This window comes from Salvelinus fontinalis, chromosome 40 (assembly GCF_029448725.1).
Source record: "Salvelinus fontinalis isolate EN_2023a chromosome 40, ASM2944872v1, whole genome shotgun sequence".
Taxonomy (NCBI): Eukaryota; Metazoa; Chordata; class Actinopteri; order Salmoniformes; family Salmonidae; genus Salvelinus; species Salvelinus fontinalis.
In genome coordinates this window covers 4,794,469-4,817,748 of record NC_074704.1, presented here as the reverse complement: position 1 = coordinate 4,817,748, position 23,280 = coordinate 4,794,469, and the positions used below count along the sequence as shown (strand labels likewise).

General features: G+C 42.9%; 1 protein-coding gene across 1 annotated transcript; it reads right to left on the bottom strand.

Moving 5' to 3' along the window:
• Window positions 1–9,556: 9,556 nt before the first annotated feature.
• On the bottom strand, window positions 9,557–23,112 carry LOC129839886 (zinc finger protein 883-like). Its single transcript, XM_055907592.1, has 2 exons — window positions 21,275–23,112; window positions 9,557–12,512 (listed from the first exon to the last, which is right to left on the bottom strand). Exons 1-2 carry the CDS (start codon window positions 22,047–22,049, stop codon window positions 11,425–11,427), a joined length of 1,863 nt encoding a protein of 620 aa, XP_055763567.1. The 5' UTR covers window positions 22,050–23,112; the 3' UTR covers window positions 9,557–11,424.
• Between the last annotated feature and the right edge of the window lie 168 nt (window positions 23,113–23,280).

Genomic DNA, 23,280 nt, shown 5'->3' with positions numbered 1-23,280 from the left:
GAAAAAAGTCAAGGGGTCTGAATACACAATGTCACCAAGATCGAAGTGAACTTGAGTTGACCCTTGTTTTAGTTTTGCACCATGACTCTACACACTGACAGGACTCTACACACTCACTATGTCTCAAAACACAGAGGACTCTACACACTCACTATGTCTCTACACACAGAGGACTCTACACACTCGAGCTAGGCCCATATACCAGCTAATTCTAGGGCTACAATACCTCCTTTGCCAATTGGCCTGGACCCTTTATTGTCGTCACGGAGCCACGCCGATCCATTCACAACTGGACTGCCGACGTGATCGCCCGATGTGGTCTCAACAGGCTATTCTGTTACGATGTCGCCGAAGAACCATCTACTAGCCTCGACCCGCTTTTCTGAACGCTGTGTCCTCTGCTCGACGAGCGTAGTAGTGACTACCGAACAGCACCCCGACTCATCTATTGCTCCTCTTTTGTCCCTCTTTTGTCTCTTGTGTCCTCTGCTCGACGAGCGTAGTAGTGACTACCGAACAGCACCCCGACTCATCTATTGCTCCTCTTTTGTCCCTCTTTTGTCTCTTGTGTCCTCTGCTCGACTAGCGTAGTAGTGACTACCGAACAGCACCCTGACTCACCTATTGCTGCTCTTTTGACCCTATGATTACACAGCTGACGCTCCCTGGACTGTTTCAATAACACGGTACCTCATTTTGTTTACCTGTCGGTCCCCAGCCTCGAACTCAGGTTCTGTATGGACCTAACTGTCCCGCTCTGCCCATTCATCGCCTTTTACGCGTTGTTGTCTTAGCTCTCCTGATCAACACCTGTGATTGCTTTATGCCTTTCTCTAAGGCCAATATGCCTTGTCTACTGCTGTCTTGGCTATTTCTTATTGTTTTATTTCACTGTTGAGCCCTCAGTCTGGCTCAACACGCCTTAGATAGCTCTTTTGTCCCACCCCACACACATGCGGAGACCTCACCTGGCTTAACTGGTGCCTCCAGAGACGAAACCTCTCTCATCGTCACTCAACGCCTAGGTTTACCTCCATTGTCTGTACATTATGCCCTGAATCTATTCTACCACGTCCAGAAATCTGCTCCTTTTATTCTCTGTTCCCAACGCACTAGACAACCAGTTCTTATAGCCTTTAGCCGTACCCTCCTCCTACTCCTCCTATGTTCCTCTGGTGATGTAGAGGTTAACCCAAGCCCTGTAGCCCCCAGTTCCACTCCTATTCCCCAGGCACTATCATTTGTTGACTTCTGTAACCGTAAAAGCCTTGGTTTAATGCATGTTAACATCAGAAGCCTCCTCCCTAAGTTTGTTTTATTCACTGCTTTAGCACACTCCGCCAACCCTGATGTCCTAGCTGTGTCTGAATCCTGGCTTAGGAAGGCCACCAAAAATTCTGAAATTTCCATCCCCAACTACAACATTTTCCGCCAAGCTAGAACTGCCAAAGGGGGTGGAGTTGCAATCTACTGCAGAGATAGTCTGCAGAGTTCTGTAATGCTATCCAGGTCTGTGCCTAAACAGTTCGAGCTTCTACTTTTAAAAATCCACCTTTCCAGAAATAACTCTTTCACTGTTGTCGCTTGTTATAGACCCCCCTCAGCACCCAGCTGTGCCCTGGACACCATATGTGAATTAATTGCCCCCCATTTATCTTCAGAGTTCGTTCTGTTAGGTGACCTAAACTGGGATATGCTTAACACCCCAGCCATCCTACAATCTAAACTAGATGCCCTCAATCTCACACAAATTATCAAGGAACCTACCAGGTACATCCCTAAATCCGTAAACACGGGCACCGTCATAGATATCATCCTGACCAACCTGCCCTCTAAATACACCTCTGCTGTCTTCAACCAGGATCTCAGAGATCACCTCATTGCCTGCGTCTGTAACGATTGACGCTCTCCTCATCCTCGGAAGAGGTGAGGAGAGAAGGATCTTCAGACCAAAACGCAGGCTCAGGGAAATAAGCCATCTTTATTATAAATTACGATGGCACACGAAACGAAACAAAAACACTTTCCAAACTACAAAATAACAAAACGACGTTGACGAGACCTGAACATAAACTTACATAACTAAACATAAACTTACGTACAGGAAACAGACGACATCGAAACGAAAACGAAACAAACAAACGCTACAGTCCCATGTGGTACGAACATAACATACGGACACAGGAGACAATCACCCACAAACAAACAGTGAGAATGCCCTACCTAAATATGACTCTTAATTAGAGGCAAACGCAAACCACCTGCCTCTAATCAAGAGCCATACCAGGCAAACCAAAACCAACATAGAAACAGATAACATAGAATGCCCACCCAACCTCACGTCCTGACCAACTAACACACAAAAACTAACATAAATAGGTCAGGAACGTGACAGCGTCCGTAATGGGTCCGAGGTCAAACGCTCCCTAAAACACTTCTGGGAGCAGGCCTTTCTAATCGACCTGGCCCGGGTATCCTGGAAGGATATTGACCTAATTCCGACAGTAGAGGATGCCTGGTTATTCTTTAAAAGTGCTTTCCTCACCATCTTAAATAAGCATGCCCCATTCAAAAAATGTTGAACCAGGAACAGATATAGCCCTTGTTTTACTCCAGACTTGACTGCCCTTGACCAGCACAAAAAACATCTCCTGTGGCGTACTGCATTAGCATCGAATAGCCCCCGCGATATGCAACTTTTCAGGGAAGTTAGGACCCAATATACACAGGCAGTTAGGAAAGCAAAGGCTAGCTTTTTCTAAACAGAAATGCGTATCCTGTAGCACAAACACCAAAAATGTTCTCATGTAAATGAGAACTTGTTCTCAACTGGCCTACCTGGTTAAACTATCATTATGACATCATGGCCCACCTGGTTAAACTATCATTATGACATCATGGCCGACCTGGTTAAACTATCATTATGACATCATGGCCGACCTGGTTAAACTATCATTATGACATCATGGCCGACCTGGTTAAACTATCATTATGACATCATGACCGACCTGGTTAAACTATCATTATGACATCATGGCCGACCTGGTTAAACTATCATTATGACATCATGGCCACCTGGTTAATTAAAGGTCAAATATAAAAATACATACAGTGCCTTCGGAAAGTATTCAGACCCCTTGACTTTTCCCACATTTTCTTACTAATGACAAAGCGAAAAAAGGTTTTTAGAAATACAGATGTACTATTATTTATTCAGACCCTTTTGATATGAGACTTGAAATTGATCTCAGGTGCATCCTGTTTCTATTGACCATTCTTGAGATGTTTCTACAACTTGATTGGAGTCCACCCTGTGGTAAATTCAATTCATTGGACATGATTTGGGAAGGCACACACCTGTCTATATAAAGGTCCCACAGTTGACAGTGCAATGTCAGAGCAAAAACCAAGCCATGAGGTCGAAGGAATGGTCCGTAGAGCTCCGAGACAGGATTGTGTCGAGGCACAGATCTGGAGAAGGGTACCAACACAATTATGCAACATTGAACGTCCCCAAGAACACAGTGGCCTCCATCATTCTTAAATGGAAGCTGTTTTGAACCACCTATAGACTCCTCCTAGAGCTGGCTGCCTGACCAAACTGAGCAATCGGGAGGGGAAGGCCTTGGTCAGGGAGTTGACCAAGAACCCGATGGTCACTCTGACAGGGCTCCAGAGTTCCTCTGTGGAGATGGGAGAACCTTCCAGAAGGACAACCATCTCTGCAGAACTCCAAACAATCAGGTATTTTATTCTAGAGTGGCCAGATGGAAGTCACTCCTCAGTAAAAAAGCACATGACTACTACTGCTGCTGAGTCAGGTCGTTTGCAACTCGCCTCTGCCATGTCTGTAAGCTAAAGTGTTGTCCATGGGCTCAGCTAGCTAACTATCTCCTCTAGACAAGTGTTGTCCATGGGCTCAGCTAGCTAGCTATCTCCTCTAGACAAGTGTTGTCCATGGGCTCAGCTAGCTAGCTATCTCCTCTAGACAAGTGTTGTCCATGGGCTCAGCTAGCTAACTATCTCCTCTAGACAAGTGTTGTCCATGGGCTCAGCTAGCTAGCTATCTCCTCTAGACAAGTGTTGTCCATGGGCTCAGCTAGCTAACTATCTCCTCTAGACAAGTGTTGTCCATGGGCTCAGCTAGCTAGCTATCTCCTCTAGACAAGTGTTGTCCATGGGCTCAGCTAGCTAGCTATCTCCTCTAGACAAGTGTTGTCCATGGGCTCAGCTAGCTAACTATCTCCTCTAGACAAGTGTTGTCCATGGGCTCAGCTAGCTAACTATCTCCTCTAGACAAGTGTTGTCCATGGGCTCAGCTAGCTAACTATCTCCTCTAGACAAGTGTTGTCCATGGTGTTTAGCTAGCTAGCTATCTCCTCTAGACAAGTGTTGTCCATGGGCTCAGCTAGCTAACTATCTCCTCTAGACAAGTGTTGTCCATGGGCTCAGCTAGCTAACTATCTCCTCTAGACAAGTGTTGTCCATGGGCTCAGCTAGCTAGCTATCTCCTCTAGACAAGTGTTGTCCATGGGCTCAGCTAGCTAACTATCTCCTCTAGACAAGTATTGTCCATGGGCTCAGCTAGCTAGCTATCTCCTCTAGACAAGTGTTGTCCATGGGCTCAGCTAGCTAGCTATCTCCTCTAGACAAGTGTTGTCCATGGGCTCAGCTAGCTAACTATCTCCTCTAGACAAGTATTGTGTTGAATGTGTTGAATCCAACGGTTCACAGGCATGCTAGGAGCGCTATATTGTTACTGTTGCATCACATTGGCTGACCACTAGCGACTTATTGGAGCATTTGAACATTTATTTTAAAAAAAATACAAAAAAGTGACATATTGCAACTGGAGTGTAAATGTAAATCAACTATGTAACTAATGTAAATGTAATACAACTGTTATGTACGCCTCTTGGAGGAGGGAACATAACACCTTGCTACAATTCAACTCCCCGTGGAGTGAAAAAAGGTATGTGATTGTAGGGGAGGGTAAGGATGACAGAGACAGAGAATATTACCGTTTACAGGGAATTTATTCTTCCTTCACACGGTCATGTGGGGAAAAGGGGCTGGACGGAACCAAAGCAAAGAAAGTTAAAGTTCCCCCTCTCTTACCTTACCTGCCTACCCACTAGTTACCTGGCGCCCTAACCAAAATACAGGGGGTGGTCCGCCCAGGTCTTACCTAGTGTGCATAGACAGAGTACATACTACGGGTATATGTATGCCCGCAGGCCTCTTGCTTAAACACTCCCATGGTGTGACTTTATCCCCTGACGAGAGGGCGGGGTCAGATCTCCAATTAGTGATGGGCTGACCAATCAGCTGCTTTGGAATCCAGGAAGCTATTTCCTGAAATTACACACATACACAGAACACAGAAACTGGGGAATATAACACAACTGTAAAGAGAAAGAGATTAAATGCAAATGTGTAACAGCCTCGCCCTGAACATCTTTTTTGACAGTAACAGCCTTTTCTTTCACGATAGTTACTTTCTCCGTCCAGTAGACCTCTTCTTTAGCAGGGGGAGTAGTTTAGTAAACTCATGGTCAGGGATGCTAGCTAAACTAGTGACAACTAAACTAGCCAGCTAGCTGACTGACAACAACGTCAATATGAAATGAAATGGGGTAACTAGTTGTTTCCACAGAAGTGCGTTTAAAACAGTCGCAAATAAGCCACAAAAATGTCTAAAGAACATAAACGTTTTGACAATGTTGGCTAGCGAGCTACCGAGGTGGCTTCAGTTGTTGAAGAAGCGTTCCGTCCACTAGATTTTACGTCACAGTTGCAGCATCGCCATCTGCTGACTGGAGTAGGTAAACGAAGTTGGAATGTTTTATTTTTTTACTATTAAATAAAATGAACACTTAAAAATAAAAGCATGTGTTGATTGATTAGTTCAGATTTTTAATGAGTGAGACTTTAAAACAAACTTTACATCTGTTGCTAAGTGATAGATTAAAATAGAGCTCCTTGGCGGGTTTAGAGTCGAAATGAGAATGCATGAGCACAAAAGAACCCCGTCCGTACCTGCTGTAAATTGATGCTGGATATTTGATGTTATGGGGCAATTTTGCTTCCATTGATCATGGGGCCCTTGTTAAGGTCAATGGCATCATGAACTTTTACCCAGTACCAAAATCTGGTTGCTTCTGCCAGGAGGCTTAAACTTGGCCACAAGTGGATCTTCCAGCAAGACAATAACCCAAGTGCACATCAAAATACACAAAGAAATGGTTAATGGGCACAAAAATAAACATTTCTCAGTCTCCGGACTTGAAACCCATTGAGAGCCTGTGGTTTTAATTGAAGAGGGCAGTCCATAATCACAGACAAAAGGATATCAAGGATCTGGAAATATTCTGTATGGAGGAATGGTCTAAGATCCCTCCTGGTGTGTTCTAGAACTCATAAAATATTTTTGTGTCGTTATCCCCCCAAGGGGAGGTTGCTGGAGCACAATTACTTGTTACACAAAATCTCCTTTTCTGAGCAGTTGTATTAGTATCAAATTATATATTTTCCAAAAATGTTTTTACAGACAATATAGCTCATTGTTTGAAATATTTATTTTATACAGTCATTTTTGCTCATCTTTATCAAGGGTGTCAATAATTTCAGTCCCCCACCGTAACTCCACACTGCTCCTACATGGTGTAACAATACCTAATGTAGACCATGTAGAAGCAGTGTAGAGATACAGTTGGTTCTGACATTATTGACAGTACATCATGTAGATGTACAGGACTCCTTGACTTCTTACACATTTTATTGTTACAGCCCAAATTCAAAATGTATTAAATATATATTTTTCCCCTCACCCATCTACACACAATACCCCATGATGACATCACAATAACCCATAATGACATCACAATACCCCATGATGACATCACAATACCCCATAATGACATCACAATACCCCATGATGAAAAAATGAAAACATGTATTATTTAGCTTGATGAATACTACACAAATTATCTCAATGAAACAAAACGACTCAATTCAAGTGGCTTCAAGGTAATAATTAATTTATGCCCATTATAGTCATCTATTTAATACTGTACATTTTGCAATATCCAAATCATGAATCCAATCACATTTTTTTGTTGTAATATATCTAATCAAAAGGTATTTATCAAAATCATATATCCAATCAAATGTATATCAACATCCAAATAATCCAACTAAATTCAAGGGGTTTTCAGGTTAGAATCAAGAAAGGGCAAATTCCATCCAGCTAATAATAATAATTTACATTTCTCAATATCAAAACAACAATTAAGGGCAAAACCCATAATAAACAACATTTAAGGGTTTATACTTGTATCCAATCACTACGTTCATAATCAAAATAAAATACACTTAAGAATTTTAATCTAAATTTAGATATGACCATGTCTCGAGATGACAAACAAATGTAGGCCTATTTTTGAGCATATATATATATATATAGAGAGAGAATTTGGTTTTGTGTGGCATAAACAAAAACCTATATTCTCAGTCAAAAACACAAGTCAGAACACAGAATCTCTATTCTATCATTTGATTCCAGGTCCTCTGACTGGGAAAATGTCTTTCCAAAACAATGAGAGCAGTGGTATGTTTTCTCCTTCGGTGTATGTATTCTTTCATGCTTATTTAGATGTCTGAACTGGATAAATCTCTTTCCACACAGAGGGCTATGGTAGATTCTCCTTTGTGTTTTCTGTCATGTGATTTTAGGTGCTGTAGCTAGATGAAACACTTCACACTGGGAGCAGTGGTAGGGCTTTTCTCCTGTCTACTCACATCAATTTAAATGGTCTATTACCAGAGTGGTCTATCATCAAAAACAATGGAGAAAATGCATCCCATAACAGTTAAACATGGAAATAGCTGTTCTATCATTCAGCCTACAGTAGCAGTCAGGGTGCTCGAGGCCCTACATTCCATGAGACTTTTGAAAACATGCAGGGGCTTGACTTTTTAGCCTTCAGACAAGTAGGTGACTGAAAATGTTGTTGTAATGTATGATGCAAGAACCCACTTTTCAAAATAAAAGTCATTATTATTCCCATACTATAATCAATACAGAGAGTCAGACAAAAACAGATGATACCCTTTGTCTATTGGCCACTTAGCTTATTCAAGCTTGTCTCAAAATACAACCCTCTCCCTTTAAGATATATATATATATATTTTTTTATCTTACTTGCTTTTCAAAGATGGCTAGAAATGTACCCGTAGGAAGCCATCACTCCTCGTTGCTGACCAGAAATGAGCTAGAACTGGGCTAATAACTAGCAAAAAATATGAACAACTGTGTAGAATAGATAGAAGGATATAATATAACGCGGTTACATGGTTTGATTTCAAAACAAGCCACTCACTGCCGCATCTGACTCTTCAGTGCGATAGAATCCTCCTCCGACGCACTCTGCCTAAAAAAATATAATTTAAAAAAATCACAGACTACTAAGTTAGATTTGTTTTGTATTGAAAGGGGGCTGATATTAAGGTTGATTCTATCACAATTCCCACAGAAGTAGTATAATAATATACAGTAGTATAGTAATAATAATTCCCCATTTCAGTGGGAAACGTTGACATTGTTAACGGGGCAAAGTAACAAGTGAAGTGAAGTTCAATCTTGTGCATCTCTACAGGTATTTCACGGCCGACCGTGCATGGTGGAGCTCTCTGATAGTCATAATAGAATATGGAGCTCTCTGATAGTTATAATAGAATATGGAGCTCTCTGATAGTCATAATAGAATATGGAGCTCTCTGATAGTCATAATAGAATATGGAGCTCTCTGATAATAGAATATGGAGCTCTCTGGTAGTCATAATAGAATATGGAGCTCTCTGGTAGTCATAATAGAATATGGAGCTCTCTGGTAATAGAATATGGAGCTCTCTAGTAGTCATAATAGAATATGGAGCTCTCTGATAGTCATAATAGAATATGGAGCTCTCTGGTAGTCATAATAGAATATGGAGCTCTCTGGTAGTCATAATAGAATATGGAGCTCTCTGATAGTCATAATAGAATATGGAGCTCTCTGATAATAGAATATGGAGCTCTCTGATAATAGAATATGGAGCTCTCTGATCCATATTCTATTATGACTACCAGAGCTCCATATTCTATTATGACTATCAGAGAGCTCCATATTATATTATCAGAGAGCTCCATATTCTATTATGACTATCAGAGAGCTCCATGTTCTACTATGAGTATCAGAGAGCTCCATGTTCTATTATGACTATCAGAGAGCTCCATATTCTATTATGACTATCAGAGAGCTCCATGTTCTATTATGACTATCAGAGAGCTCCATGTTCTATTATGACTACCAGAGAGCTCCATGTTCTATTATGAGTATCAGAGAGCTCCATATTCTATTATGACTATCAGAGAGCTCCATATTATATTATCAGAGAGCTCCATATTCTATTATGACTATCAGAGAGCTCCATGTTCTATTATGACTATCAGAGAGCTCCATATTCTATTATGACTATCAGAGAGCTCCATATTCTATTATGACTATCAGAGAGCTCCATATTCTATTACGACTACTAGAGAGCTCCATATTCTATTATCAGAGAGCTCCATATTCTATTATGACTACCAGAGTGCTCCATGTTCTATTATGACTATCAGAGAGCTCCATGTTCTATTATGACTATCAGAGAGCTTCATATTCTATTATCAGAGAGCTCCATATTCTATTTTGACTACCAGAGAGCTCCATATTCTATTATGACTACCAGAGAGCTCCACATTCTATTATGACTAATCAGTTTATCTCCCAAACCTCTCAAAAAGCCAGACCAAAATAATACAGCTAGCCAGGGTAGCTACAAGTCAAGAAGGACTGGAAGTAGGCTACCCATCCTTCACCCACAAACATTATCCAGAACTCCTAGCATCACCATCTACAGTGCATTTGGAAAGTATTCAGACCCCTTCACCTTTCCCACATTTTGTTACGTTACAGCCTTATTCTAAAATGGATTAAACACTTCTTTTTTTTACTAATCTACACACAATACCTCAATGACAAAGAGAAAACAGGTTTTACATTTTTGCAAATTTATTACAAATAAAAAAACAGAAATACCTTATTTACATAAGTATTCAGACCCTTTACAATGAGAATTGAAATTGAGCGCCGGTGCATCCTGTTTCCATTGATCATCCTTGAGATGCTTCTACAACTTGATTGGACTCCACCTGTGGTAAATTCAATTGAATGAACATGATTTGGAAAGGCACACACCTATCTATAAAAGGTTGACAGTGCATGTCAGAGCAAAAACCAAGCCATGAAGCCGAAATAATTCTCCGAAGAGCTCCGAGACAGGATTGTGTCGAAGGCACAGATCTGCGAAGGGTACCAAAAAAATGTCTGCAGCATTGAAGATTCCCAAGAACACAGTGGCCTCAAGTGTCAGCCTCCTGGCAGAGGCAACCAGAACACAGTGGCCTCAAGTGTCAGCCTCCTGGCAGAGGCAACCAGAACACAGTGGCCTCAAGTGTCAGCCTCCTGGCAGAGGCAACCAGAACACAGTGGCCTCAAGTGTCAGCCTCCTGGCAGAGGCAACCAGGCGTTTGGCTAAAACGTTGCGGTACTGGGTACAGTTCTTTGGCACTTGGATTAGAATCGGTGGCACGGTCAGATGACACGGCCACACTCATGAGAGGTTAAGGTTAGAATTTTAAAAAAAAGTATATTTAAAATATCATTCTATTCATCCATTTATAATTTACATTTTGAATATATCCAAATCGTATTAATGAACATCTTATAATAAAAAATATAAAAAATAATTAACCATTAACTAAACAAGTCAGGTAAGAACGATTTCTTATTCACAATGACGGCAAACCCTGTCCAAACCCTAACCCGACCGCTGCTGGGCCAATTTTGAGCCGCCCTATGGGTCTCCCAATCCCAGCCGGTTGTGATACAGCCTGGAATCGAACCAGGGTCTGTAGTGCACGCCTCAAGCACTGAGATGTAGTGCCTCAGACCGCTGCACCACTCGGGAGCGCCAAAATATATAATGAACAATTGGAACACAATTATGAACATCTAAGGGTTCCATCAATCAGAATCAGAATCAAAACATGATGTCATAATCAAAACATGTCATAATCAAAACATGATTTCATATAAAGATGATTTCATATAAACATGATTTCATAAAAACAATATGATTTCATGTGGTATAAACAAAACACACATTTCAGAACACAGTCTCTATTCTGTCATGTGATTTCAGGCCCTCTGACCGGGACAATGTCTTTCCGTAATTAGAGCAGCAGTAAGGCTTCTCTGCTGTATGTGTTTTTCATGCTCAATCAGGTTCCCTAACTGACCTAAACTCTTTCTACACTGGGAGCAGTGAACGGTCGTATCCTCACCTGAGTGTGTGTATTCTCTCATGCTTTTTCAGGTTCCCTAATCGGGTAAATGTCTTTTGACACTGAGAGCAGTGGTAGGTCTTTTTTTCTGTGTGTGTGCCCTCGTGATATTTCAGGCCCCCTAACTGCGTAAAAGTCTTTTCACACAGGGAGCATTGGTAAGGCTTTTCGCCTGTGTGTTTCTTCTTATGCTCTTTTAGGTTCCCTAACTTGGTAAAATCCTTTCCGCACAAGGAGCAATGGTAAGGTTTCTCCCCTGTGTGTGTCCTCTCATGCTCTTTCAGGTCCCCTAACCACCTAAAACTCTTTCCACAGTGGGAACAGGGATAAGGCTTCTCTTCAGAATGTATTTTCTCATGTTTTTTCAAATACCCTAACTGGGTAAAACTCTTTCCACACTGAGAGCAGTGGTAGAGTTTTTCTCCTGTGTGTATTCCTTCATGCCTTTTTAGATTTCCTAAATGTGTAAATCTCTTTCCACACTGGGAACATTGTAAAGGTTTTTCTCCTGTGTGTTTCTTCTTATGCTCTTTTACGTTCCCTAATGTGGTAAAATCCTTTCCACACTGAGAGCAATGGTAAGGCTTCTCCCCCGTGTGTGTCCTTTCATGCTGCTTCAGGTTCTCTAACCACCTAAAATTCTTTCCACACTGGGAACAGAGGTAAGCCTTCACTCCAGAGTGTATTCTCTCATGTATTTTTAGGTGTGCTAATCGGGTATAACGCTTTCCACACTGGGAGCAATGGAAAGGCTTCTCTCCTGTGTGTATCCTCTCATGCTCTTTCAGGTGCCTTAACCATGTAAAACCCTTTCCACACTGAGAACATTGGAAGGGCTTCTCTCCTGTGTGTATTTTCTCATGCTCTTTCAGAAGTGATGACTGGTTAAATCTCTTTTCACAATGGGAGCATTGGAAGAGCTTTTCTCCTGTGTGTGTTCTCACATGCTCTTTGAGCTTACATAACCACTTAAAACTCTTTCCACACTGGGAGCAGTTGTGTCGTGTCGCTGGTTTGGGAATCTCTGGGTCTGGATCCCCTGAAGGACTCTTCCCGCTGTCAGAGTGAGAGTCTGGTTTATCTCCTGCCAAAGATAAAACAGATTATTTTGTTAAACAAATATTCCTGAATGAAACCTCCACATGATTAAACTGTCTTCCTATGAGGTTTAATCCAGACTAAATTCCTCATTATAAAATGCTGATTGGTTATTCGCGATAATCTCAGGTAAGAAAAGTTCCATCCTTCCTATTTTTTAGGGGAAGATTTAGGCTTTCTGATAATGTATAAATAATAATAAAACAACGTAAACCCACCCACACTGTGCCATGAGGTTATTAAAACACCACGGAAAATCAGATATTTTCAAAACACAAAGGGAAATAGTAGAAACACTCTTTTTTATTTTAAAACTGTCAGGAACAGTTGACTGTACAATCTGCTTTCTGCTGTTCAGGGCAAGATCTAAAAAAAGAAGGCCAGTTTAAATCTGAGCTTTTTAACTATCTCATCCATATGTGTTTTTTTTCAATCCAAATGCCCAGATATTTATAGGAACCCGATCGATGGGAAAACCATCTCATTAATAAATATATAGTCCATTTGAAACATCCTGGAGACAACTACAGAACATGTATTTAGTCTTGTCCAAATTACAGTACACGTTTTAAACCAACCAGGGCGTTCCGTTAGGTAACAAGGTCAGATTGAAGCTCTAACATAGTTGTAAACCAACCAGGGCATTCAGTTAGGTAACAAGGTCAGGTTGAAGCTCTAACATAGTTGTAAACCAACCAGGGAGTTCTGTTAGGTAACAAGGTCAGATTGAAGCTCTAACATAGTTGTAAACCAACCAGGGCGTTCCGTTAGGTAACAAGGTCAGATTGAAGCTCTAACATAGTTGTAAACCAACCAGGGAGTTCTGTTAGGTAACAAGGTCAGGTTGAAGCTCTAATATAGTTGTAAACCAACCAGGGCGTTCCGTTAGGTAACAAGGTCAGGTTGAAGCTCTAACATAGTTGTAAACCAACCAGGGCGTTCCGTTAGGTAACAAGGTCAGGTTGAAGCTCTAACATAGTTGTAAACCAACCAGGGCGTTCAGTTAGGTAACAAGGTCAGGTTGAAGCTCTAACATAGTTGTAAACCAACCAGGGCGTTCCGTTAGGTAACAAGGTCAGGTTGAAGCTCTAACATAGTTGTAAACCAACCAGGGAGTTCTGTTAGGTAACAAGGTCAGGTTGAAGCTCTAATATAGTTGTAAACCAACCAGGGCGTTCCGTTAGGTAACAAGGTCAGGTTGAAGCTCTAACATAGTTGTAAACCAACCAGGGCGTTCCGTTAGGTAACAAGGTCAGGTTGAAGCTCTAACATAGTTGTAAACCAACCAGGGCGTTCCGTTAGGTAACAAGGTCAGATTGAAGCTCTAACAGTTGTAAACCAACCAGGGCGTTCTGTTAGGTAACAAGGTCAGGTTGAAGCTCTAATATAGTTGTAAACCAACCAGGGCGTTCCGTTAGGTAACAAGGTCAGGTTGAAGCTCTAACATAGTTGTAAACCAACCAGGGCGTTCCGTTAGGTAACAAGGTCAGGTTGAAGCTCTAACATAGTTGTAAACCAACCAGGGCGTTCAGTTAGGTAACAAGGTCAGGTTGAAGCTCTAACATAGTTGTAAACCAACCAGGGCGTTCCGTTAGGTAACAAGGTCAGGTTGAAGCTCTAACATAGTTGTAAACCAACCAGGGCGTTCCGTTAGGTAACAAGGTCAGGTTGAAGCTCTAACATAGTTGTAAACCAACCAGGGCGTTCCGTTAGGTAACAAGGTCAGATTGAAGCTCTAACAGTTGTAAACCAACCAGGGCGTTCTGTTAGGTAACAAGGTCAGGTTGAAGCTCTAACATAGTTGTAAACCAACCAGGGCGTTCCGTTAGGTAACAAGGTCAGGTTGAAGCTCTAACATAGTTGTTAACCAACCAGGGAGTTCTGTTAGGTAACAAGGTCAGGTTGAAGCTCTAACATAGTTGTTAACCAACCAGGGAGTTCTGTTAGGTAACAAGGTCAGGTTGAAGCTCTAACATAGTTGTAAACCAACCAGGGAGTTCAGTTAGGTAACAAGGTCAGGTTGAAGCTCTAATATAGTTGTAAACCAACCAGGGCGTTCCGTTAGGTAACAAGGTCAGGTTGAAGCTCTAACATAGTTGTAAACCAACCAGGGAGTTCTGTTAGGTAACAAGGTCAGGTTGAAGCTCTAACATAGTCAACAGTTGGGTCAATGGCTTCGGAAAGTATTCAGATCCCTTGACTTTGTCCACATGAAGTTACGCTACAGCCTTATTCTAAAATGGATTAAATAAAACACCTTCTTCAACAATCTACACACAATACCCCATAATGAAATCACAATACCCCATAATGACATCACAATACCCCATAATGACATCACAATACCCCATAATGACATCACAATACCCCATAATGACATCACAATACCCCATAATGACATCACAATACCCCATAATGACATCACAATACCCCATAATGACAAAGTGAAAACAGGTTTAAAAAAACAAAACAGAAATACCTTATTTACATAAGTATTCAGACCCTTTGCTATGAGACTTAAAATTGAGTTCAGTTACATCCCATTTCCATTGATCATCCTTGAGATGTTTCTACAAGGTGATTGGACTCCACCTGCGGAAAATTCAATTGACTGGACATCATTTGGAAAGGCACACATCTGTCTATATAGAGTCTTCCCGAAGGACAACCATCTCTGCAGCACTCTACCAATCAGGCCTTTATGGTAGAGTGGCCAGACAGAAGCCACTCCTCGGTAAAAGGCACATGACAGCCTGCTTGGGGTTTGCCAAAGGGCACCTAAAGGACTGTCCGACCATGAGAAACAAGATTATCTGGTCTGATGAAACCAAAACTTAACTCTTTGGCCTGAATGTCAAATCTGGAGGAAATCTAACACTAGCACTACGGTGAAGCATGGTGGTGACAGCATCATACTGTGGGGATGTCGTTCAGCGGCAGGGCCTGGGAGACTAGTCAGGATCGAGGGAAAGATGAATGGAGCAAAGTTCAGAGAGATCCTTGATGAAAGCCTGATCCAGAGCGCTCAGAACCTCAGACCGGGGTCCTCATCTTCCAACAGGACAACGACCCTAAGCACACAGCCAAGACAACGCAGGAGTGGCTTCGGCACAAGTCTCGGAATGTCCTTGAGTGGTCCAGCCAGAGCCCGGACTTGAACCTGATCAAACATTTTTGAAGACCTGAAAATAGCTGTGCAGCGACGCTCCCCATCCAACCTGACAGAGGATATGCAGAGAAGAATGGGAGAAACTCCCCAAATACAGGTGTGCCAAGCTTGTAGCGTCATACCCAAAAAGACTTGAGGCTGTAATCGCTGCCAAAGGTGCTTCAACAAAGTACTGAATACTTATGTGAATGTCATATTTCAGTTTATTTATATTTTTATAATTAACAAAAAATTATAAACAACCTGTTTTGCATTTGTCATTATGGGGCATTGTGTAGATTGATGAGTTGGAAAAAATGATTTAATCCATTTTAGAATAAGGCTATAATGTAACAAAATGTGGAAATGCACACAACAGAGAACATGGAGGAGAGACACACAACAGAGAACATGGAGGAGAGACACAACAGAGAACATGGAGGAGACACACACAACAGAGAACATGGAGGAGAGACACACAACAGAGAACATGGAGGAGACACACAACAGAGAACATGGAGGAGAGACACACAACAGAGAACATGGAGGAGAGACACACAACAGAGAACATGGAGGAGAGACACACAACAGAAAACATGGAGGAGAGACACACAACAGAGAACATGGAGGAGAGACACACAACAGAGAATATGGAGGAGAGACACACAACAGAGAATATGGAGGAGAGACACACAACAGAGAATATGGAGGAGAGACACACAACAGAGAACATGGAGGAGAGACACAACAGAGAACATGGAGGAGAGACACAACAGAGAACATGGAGGAGAGACACACAACAGAGAACATGGAGGAGAGACAACAGAGAACATGGAGGAGAGACACACAACAGAGAACATGGAGGAGAGACACACAACAGAGAACATGGAGGAGAGACACACAACAGAGAACATGGAGGAGAGACACACAACAGAGAACATGGAGGAGAGACACACAACAGAGAACATGGAGGAGAGACACACAACAGAGAACATGGAGGAGAGACACAACAGAGAACATGGAGGAGAGACACACAACAGAGAACATGGAGGAGAGACACACAACAGAGAACATGGAGGAGACACACAACAGAGAACATGGAGGAGAGACACACAACAGAGAACATGGAGGAGAGACACACAACAGAGAACATGGAGGAGAGACACACAACAGAGAACATGGAGGAGAGACACACAACAGAGAACATGGAGGAGAGACAGACAACAGAGAACATGGAGGAGACACACAACAGAGAACATGGAGGAGAGACACACAACAGAGAACATGGAGGAGAGACACACAACAGAGAACCTGAAACAGTATTAATACCATCGTTACTGAGTGGGTGGGGGGACAGCATTAATACCATCGTTACTGAGTGGGTGGGGGACAGCATTAATACCATCGTTACTGAGTGGGTGGGGGGGACAGCATTAATACCATCGTTACTGAGTGGGTGGGGGACAGCATTAATAACATCGTTACTGAGTGGGTGGGGGGGACAGCATTAATACCATCGTTACTGAGTTGGGGACAGCATTAATACCATCGTTACTGAGTGGTGGGGGACAGCATTAATACCATCGTTACTGAGTGGGTGGGGGACAGCATTAATACCATCGTTACTGAGTGGGTGGGGGGCAGCATTAATACCATCGTTACTGAGTGGGTGGGGGACAGCATTAATACCATCGTTACTGAGTGGGTGGGGGACAGCATTAATACCATCGTTACTGAGTGGGTGGGGGGACAGCATTAATACCATCGTTACTGAGTGGGTGGGGGGACAGCATTAATACCATCGTTACTGAGTGGGTGGGGGGGACAGCATTAATATCATCGTTACTGAGTGGGTGGAGGACAGCATTAATACCATCGTTACTGAGTGGGTGGGGGGGACAGCATTAATATCATCGTTACTGAGTGGGGGACAGCATTAATACCATCGTAACTGAGTGGGGGACAGCATTAATACCATCATTACTGAGTGGGGGACAGCATTAATACCATCGTTACTGAGTGGGTGGGGGGCAGCATTAATGCCATCGCTACTGAGTGGGTGGGGGACAGCATTAATACCATCGTTACTGAGTGGGTGGGGGACAGCAATAATACCATAGTTACTGAGTGGGTGGGGGACAGCATTAATACCATCGTTACTGAGTGGGTGGGGGACAGCATTAATACCATCGTTACTGAGTGGGTGGGGGGACAGCATTAATACCATCGTTACTGAGTGGGTGGGGGACAGCATTAATACCATTGTTACTGAGTGGGTGGGGGACAGCATTAATACCATCGTTACTGAGTGGGGGACAGCATTAATATCATCGTTACTGAGTGGGGGACAGCATTAATACCATCGTTACTGAGTGGGTGGGGGACAGCATTAATACCATCGTTACTGAGTGGGTGGGGGACAGCATTAATACCATCGTTACTGAGTGGGTGGGGGACAGCATTAATACCATCGTTACTGAGTGGGTGGGGGACAGCATTAATACCATCGTTACTGAGTGGGGGACAGCATTAATACCATCGTTACTGAGTGGGTGGGGGACAGCATTAATACCATCGTTACTGAGTGGGTGGGGGACAGCATTAATACCATCGTTGCTGAGTGGGTGGGGGACAGCATTAATACCATCGTTACTGAGTGGGTGGGGACAGCATTAATACCATCGTTACTGAGTGGGTGGGGGACAGCATTAATACCATCGTTACTGAGTGGGGGACAGCATTAATACCATCGTTACTGAGTGGGTGGGGGACAGCATTAATACCATCGTTACTGAGTGGGGGACAGCATTAATACCATCGTTACTGAGTGGGTGGGGGACAGCATTAATACCATCGTTACTGAGTGGGTGGGGGGACAGCATTAATACCATCGTTACTGAGTGGGTGGGGGGCAGCATTAATGCCATCGTTACTGAGTGGGTGGGGGGACAGCATTAATACCATCGTTACTGAGTGGGTGGGGGGACAGCATTAATACCATCGTTACTGAGTGGGTGGGGGACAGCATTAATACCATCGTTACTGAGTGGGTGGGGGGGCAGCATTAATACCATCGTTACTGAGTGGGTGGGGGACAGCATTAATACCATCGTTACTGAGTGGGTGGGGGGACAGCATTAATACCATCGTTACTGAGTGGGGGACAACATTAATGCCATCGTTACTGAGTGGGTGGGGGACAGCATTAATACCATCGTTACTGAGTGGGGGACAACATTAATACCATCGTTACTGAGTGGGTGGGGGACAGCATTAATACCATCGTTACTGAGTGGGTGGGGGACAGCATTAATACCATCGTTACTGAGTGGGTGGGGGACAGCATTAATACCATCGTTACTGTGTGGGTGGGGGACAGCATTAATACCATCGTTACTGTGTGGGTGGGGGACAGCATTAATACCATCGTTACTGAGTGAGTGGGGGGACAGTATTAATACCATCGTTACTGAGTGGGTGGGGGGGACAGCATTAATACCATCGTTACTGAGTGGGTGGGGGGATAGCATTAATACCATCGTTACTGAGTGGGTGGGGGGACAGCATTAATACCATCGTTACTGAGTGGGTGGGGGACAGCATTAATACCATCGTTACTGAGTGGGTGGGGGGGCAGCATTAATACCATCGTTACTGAGTGAGTGGGGGACAGCATTAATACCATCGTTACTGAGTGAGTGGGGGACAGCATTAATACCATTGTTACTGAGTGGGTGGGGGGACAGCATTAATACCATTGTTACTGAGTGGGTGGGGGACAGCATTAATACCATCGTTACTGAGTGGGTGGGGGGGACAGCATTAATACCATCGTTACTGAGTGGGTGGGGGGACAGCATTAATACCATCGTTACTGAGTGGGTGGGGGACAGCATTAATACCATCGTTACTGAGTGGGTGGGGGGGCAGCATTAATACCATCGTTACTGAGTGAGTGGGGGACAGCATTAATACCATCGTTACTGAGTGAGTGGGGGACAGCATTAATACCATTGTTACTGAGTGGGTGGGGGGACAGCATTAATACCATTGTTACTGAGTGGGTGGGGGACAGCATTAATACCATCGTTACTGAGTGGGTGGGGGGGACAGCATTAATACCATCGTTACTGAGTTGGGGACAGCATTAATACCATCGTTACTGAGTGGGTGGGGGACAGCATTAATACCATCGTTACTGAGTGGGTGGGGGACAGCATTAATATCATCGTTACTGAGTGGGTGGGGGGGCAGCATTAATACCATTGTTACTGAGTGGGTGGGGGGACAGCATTAATACCATCGTTACTGAGTGGGTGGGGGACAGCATTAATACCATCGTTACTGAGTGCGTGGGGGGACAGCATTAATATCATCGTTACTGAGTTGGGGACAGCATTAATACCATCGTTACTGAGTGGGTGGGGGACAGCATTAATACCATCGTTACTGAGTGGGTGGGGGACAGCATTAATATCATCGTTACTGAGTGGGTGGGGGACAGCATTAATATCATCGTTACTGAGTGGGTGGGGGGGCAGCATTAATACCATTGTTACTGAGTGGGTGGGGGGACAGCATTAATACCATCGTTACTGAGTGGGTGGGGGACAGCATTAATACCATCGTTACTGAGTGGGTGGGGGGACAGCATTAATATCATCGTTACTGAGTTGGGGACAGCATTAATACCATCGTTACTGAGTGGGTGGGGGACAGCATTAATACCATCGTTACTGAGTGGGTGGGGGGACAGCATTAATACCATCGTTACTGAGTGGGTGGGGGGACAGCATTAATACCATTGTTACTGAGTGGGTGGGGGACAGCATTAATACCATCGTTACTGAGTGGGTGGGGACAGCATTAAGGTTGAGGTGTGCCGTCGGGTAGGAGTTCCACTAGTTACCACAGCCACAAAGTCAAACTAATGAAAACAACATGCCCCCCCCAAAAAATTGCCTTAATTTAAGGATAGTCATAAAGTTAGTTTCTGTGGTTAAGGTTAGGTTTAAAATCATATTTTACTATGATACTTAGACTTACTGGCTTTGGTAACTAGTGAGGACCGGTAGGTATCCAGGACAGTGGTAGACTGAACCACATCTGAATTGTGAATTCAGGTCCTTTTATGATAACCCCCCCCCACAAAAAAAAAAGTTTAAACATTAAGAGAAATTGTACATTTGTCACATATGCACTAATGCACGGCAACCATGTCAGAGCACCATTAACAATACATGGGGATTATTTCAACTGAATGTCTAGAATTTGAACAATATTAAACATTCTAAAAAATGGACCAATTCTCTTAATACATCATAATGCTTTTCATAACAGTCTCATGTCTCAGGTTCAGCCTAATGGAACTACCTCCATGTTTTGAGGATATAGTGTCCATTTACAATTACATTGTTTACAAACAAAGGAGTAAAACAAGCTTATATTTTAGGTTCTGATGGGGTACGACAGTTGAACTAAGTTCAGTGGACATTTATAAGTTATATTCTCCCAGAATCAATGGCGAGGCCCAGAGCCAGATATTAAAACGATACAATAATTCAACAACTGCAGTTTGTGACCCGGCGTACAGTACTCACTGGTGTTAATCAGATCTTCAGTCGCCTCTTCCTCTCCTTCCACCTCCTCTTCATCTCCCAATACGTCTTCCTCCTCTTTACGTAAGATAGCTTCCTCTTCCCCTCCTTCCACCTCCTCTTCATCTCCCAATATGTCTTCCTCCTCCTCTTTACGTAAGATAGCTTCCTCTTCCTCTACCTCCTCTTCATCTCCCAATACGTCTTCCTCCTCCTCTTTACGTAAGATAGCTTCCTCTTCCACTCCAAAAGGTTCTTTCACTGTAACATCCTCCTCTTCCTCCTTTTTCATTCTGAAAACTTCTACTTCCTCTTCTTCCACTGTGACGGTCTCTATCCCCTCTTCCTCTTTCAGTCTAAAACATTCCTCTTCTTTCACTGTAACATCCTCCTCTTCCTCCTTTTTCATTCTGAAAACTTCTACTTCCTCTTCTTCCACTGTGACAGTCTCTATCCCCTCTTCCTCTTTCAGTCTAAAACATTCCTCTTCTTTCACTGTAACATCCTCCTCTTCCTCCTTTTTCATTCTGAAAACTTCTACTTCCTCTTCTTCCACTGTGACAGTCTCTATCCCCTCTTCCTCTTTCAGTCTAAAAGATTCCTCTTCTTTCACTGTAACATCCTCTACCTCCTCTTTCATTCTGAAAGCTTTTTCCTCCGCTTTTACTGTAATATCCTCCTCCTTTTCTTTCATGACAATGTTCAGCCCCAGAGCTTCTTTCTCCGTCCAGCAGATCCCCTCTTCTCTAACAAGAGGGGAGTAGCTTAGTGAGCTCATAGTTGGTGATACTAGCTAGCTAGTTGGCATTAACGAGTAGCCTGGTGCTAAGCTAACTTAGCAAGCCAGCTAGCTAGCTACCTGACTAACAACGTAAATATGAACTTAAATGTGGCAACTAGCTACACGAAAGAAGTTTAAAACACAGAGGAAAATATACACTGAAAGCGTCTAAAGAGCTCCAATGTTTCGACTATGTTGGATAGCAAGCCACAGAGGTGACTGACTAGACTGTCGTGAAACAGGTCAAATTAACTAAGTACTTCCAGGTCGCGGATTTTTAGAATCCTTCAGAATAAGAGTCCTGCCCTGTAAACTTTCTAAATTAATAATTAGTGAGACAATGATGCAAAATAATTTGATTTATTTGTTTATTGTTATGTATATATTTTTTTTATCTAATGGTCAAAAAAAAAATGTGTGTACTCCTATCATGTATTGGAGCGGCAGGTTAGAGCGTTGGGCCAGTAACCAAAAGACTACTGGATTGAATCCCCGAGCTGACAGGGTAAAAATCTGTCGTCCTGCCCCCGAACAAGGCAGTTAACCCACTGTTCCCCCTGGTAGGCCGTCATTGTAAATAAGAATTGGTTCTTAACTGACTTGCCTAGTTAAATAAAGGTAAGTATATATATGCATAAATGCAATTCTCTTGTCTGGCCCTGCAAGCCTGTCGGCATACGCGTCATCACATACCCTCATCTGATTGGTCATTTTCCGAGAACAGTAAAGCGGTATTAGTGTCATCACACGAGTAGGCGGGCCTTCAAACTTTGTGACTTTTATGGCCAATATGAAAAAATGAAAAATAGAATGGACTTTTACAGGTGATTATGTACGCGTAGCATAACTGTTTGTACGTATAGGTAACCATATCGTGACTACAACTAAGTTACTAAGTCTTTAATCATACTGTGTTGTTACATTGGTGGGTAAAAACTAATGTTTCCTACCGATTAACTTTTTGTCTGAAAATAAAATATAGATTTTACTCAGCTGCGTTACCCACTCCAGTCAGTAGATGGCGGTCTGCGACTTTAAGGGAATGCTGCTACTGTGACGTAAAATCTAGTGGACGGAACGCTTCGTTCAACAGCAGCAACAGTTTGTCAGACACCTCGGTAGCTTGCTAGCCAAAATAGACGAACCAATAAAGCTCTTTAGACGCTTTCGTATAGCCACTGTGTTTTAACCCCACTTCTTTCGCCTAGTTAGTTATCCCGTTTACTTT

Excerpts from the sequence above, each read along its gene's own strand:
- LOC129839886 (XM_055907592.1), bottom strand. The coding sequence starts at position 22,049 with ATGAGCTCACTAAGCTACTCCCCTCTTGTTAGAGAAGAGGGGATCTGC. Across the intron at positions 12,513-21,274 it reads TGAAGATCTGATTAACACCA|GAGATAAACCAGACTCTCAC; the intron begins GTGAGTACTGTA and ends TATCTTTGGCAG.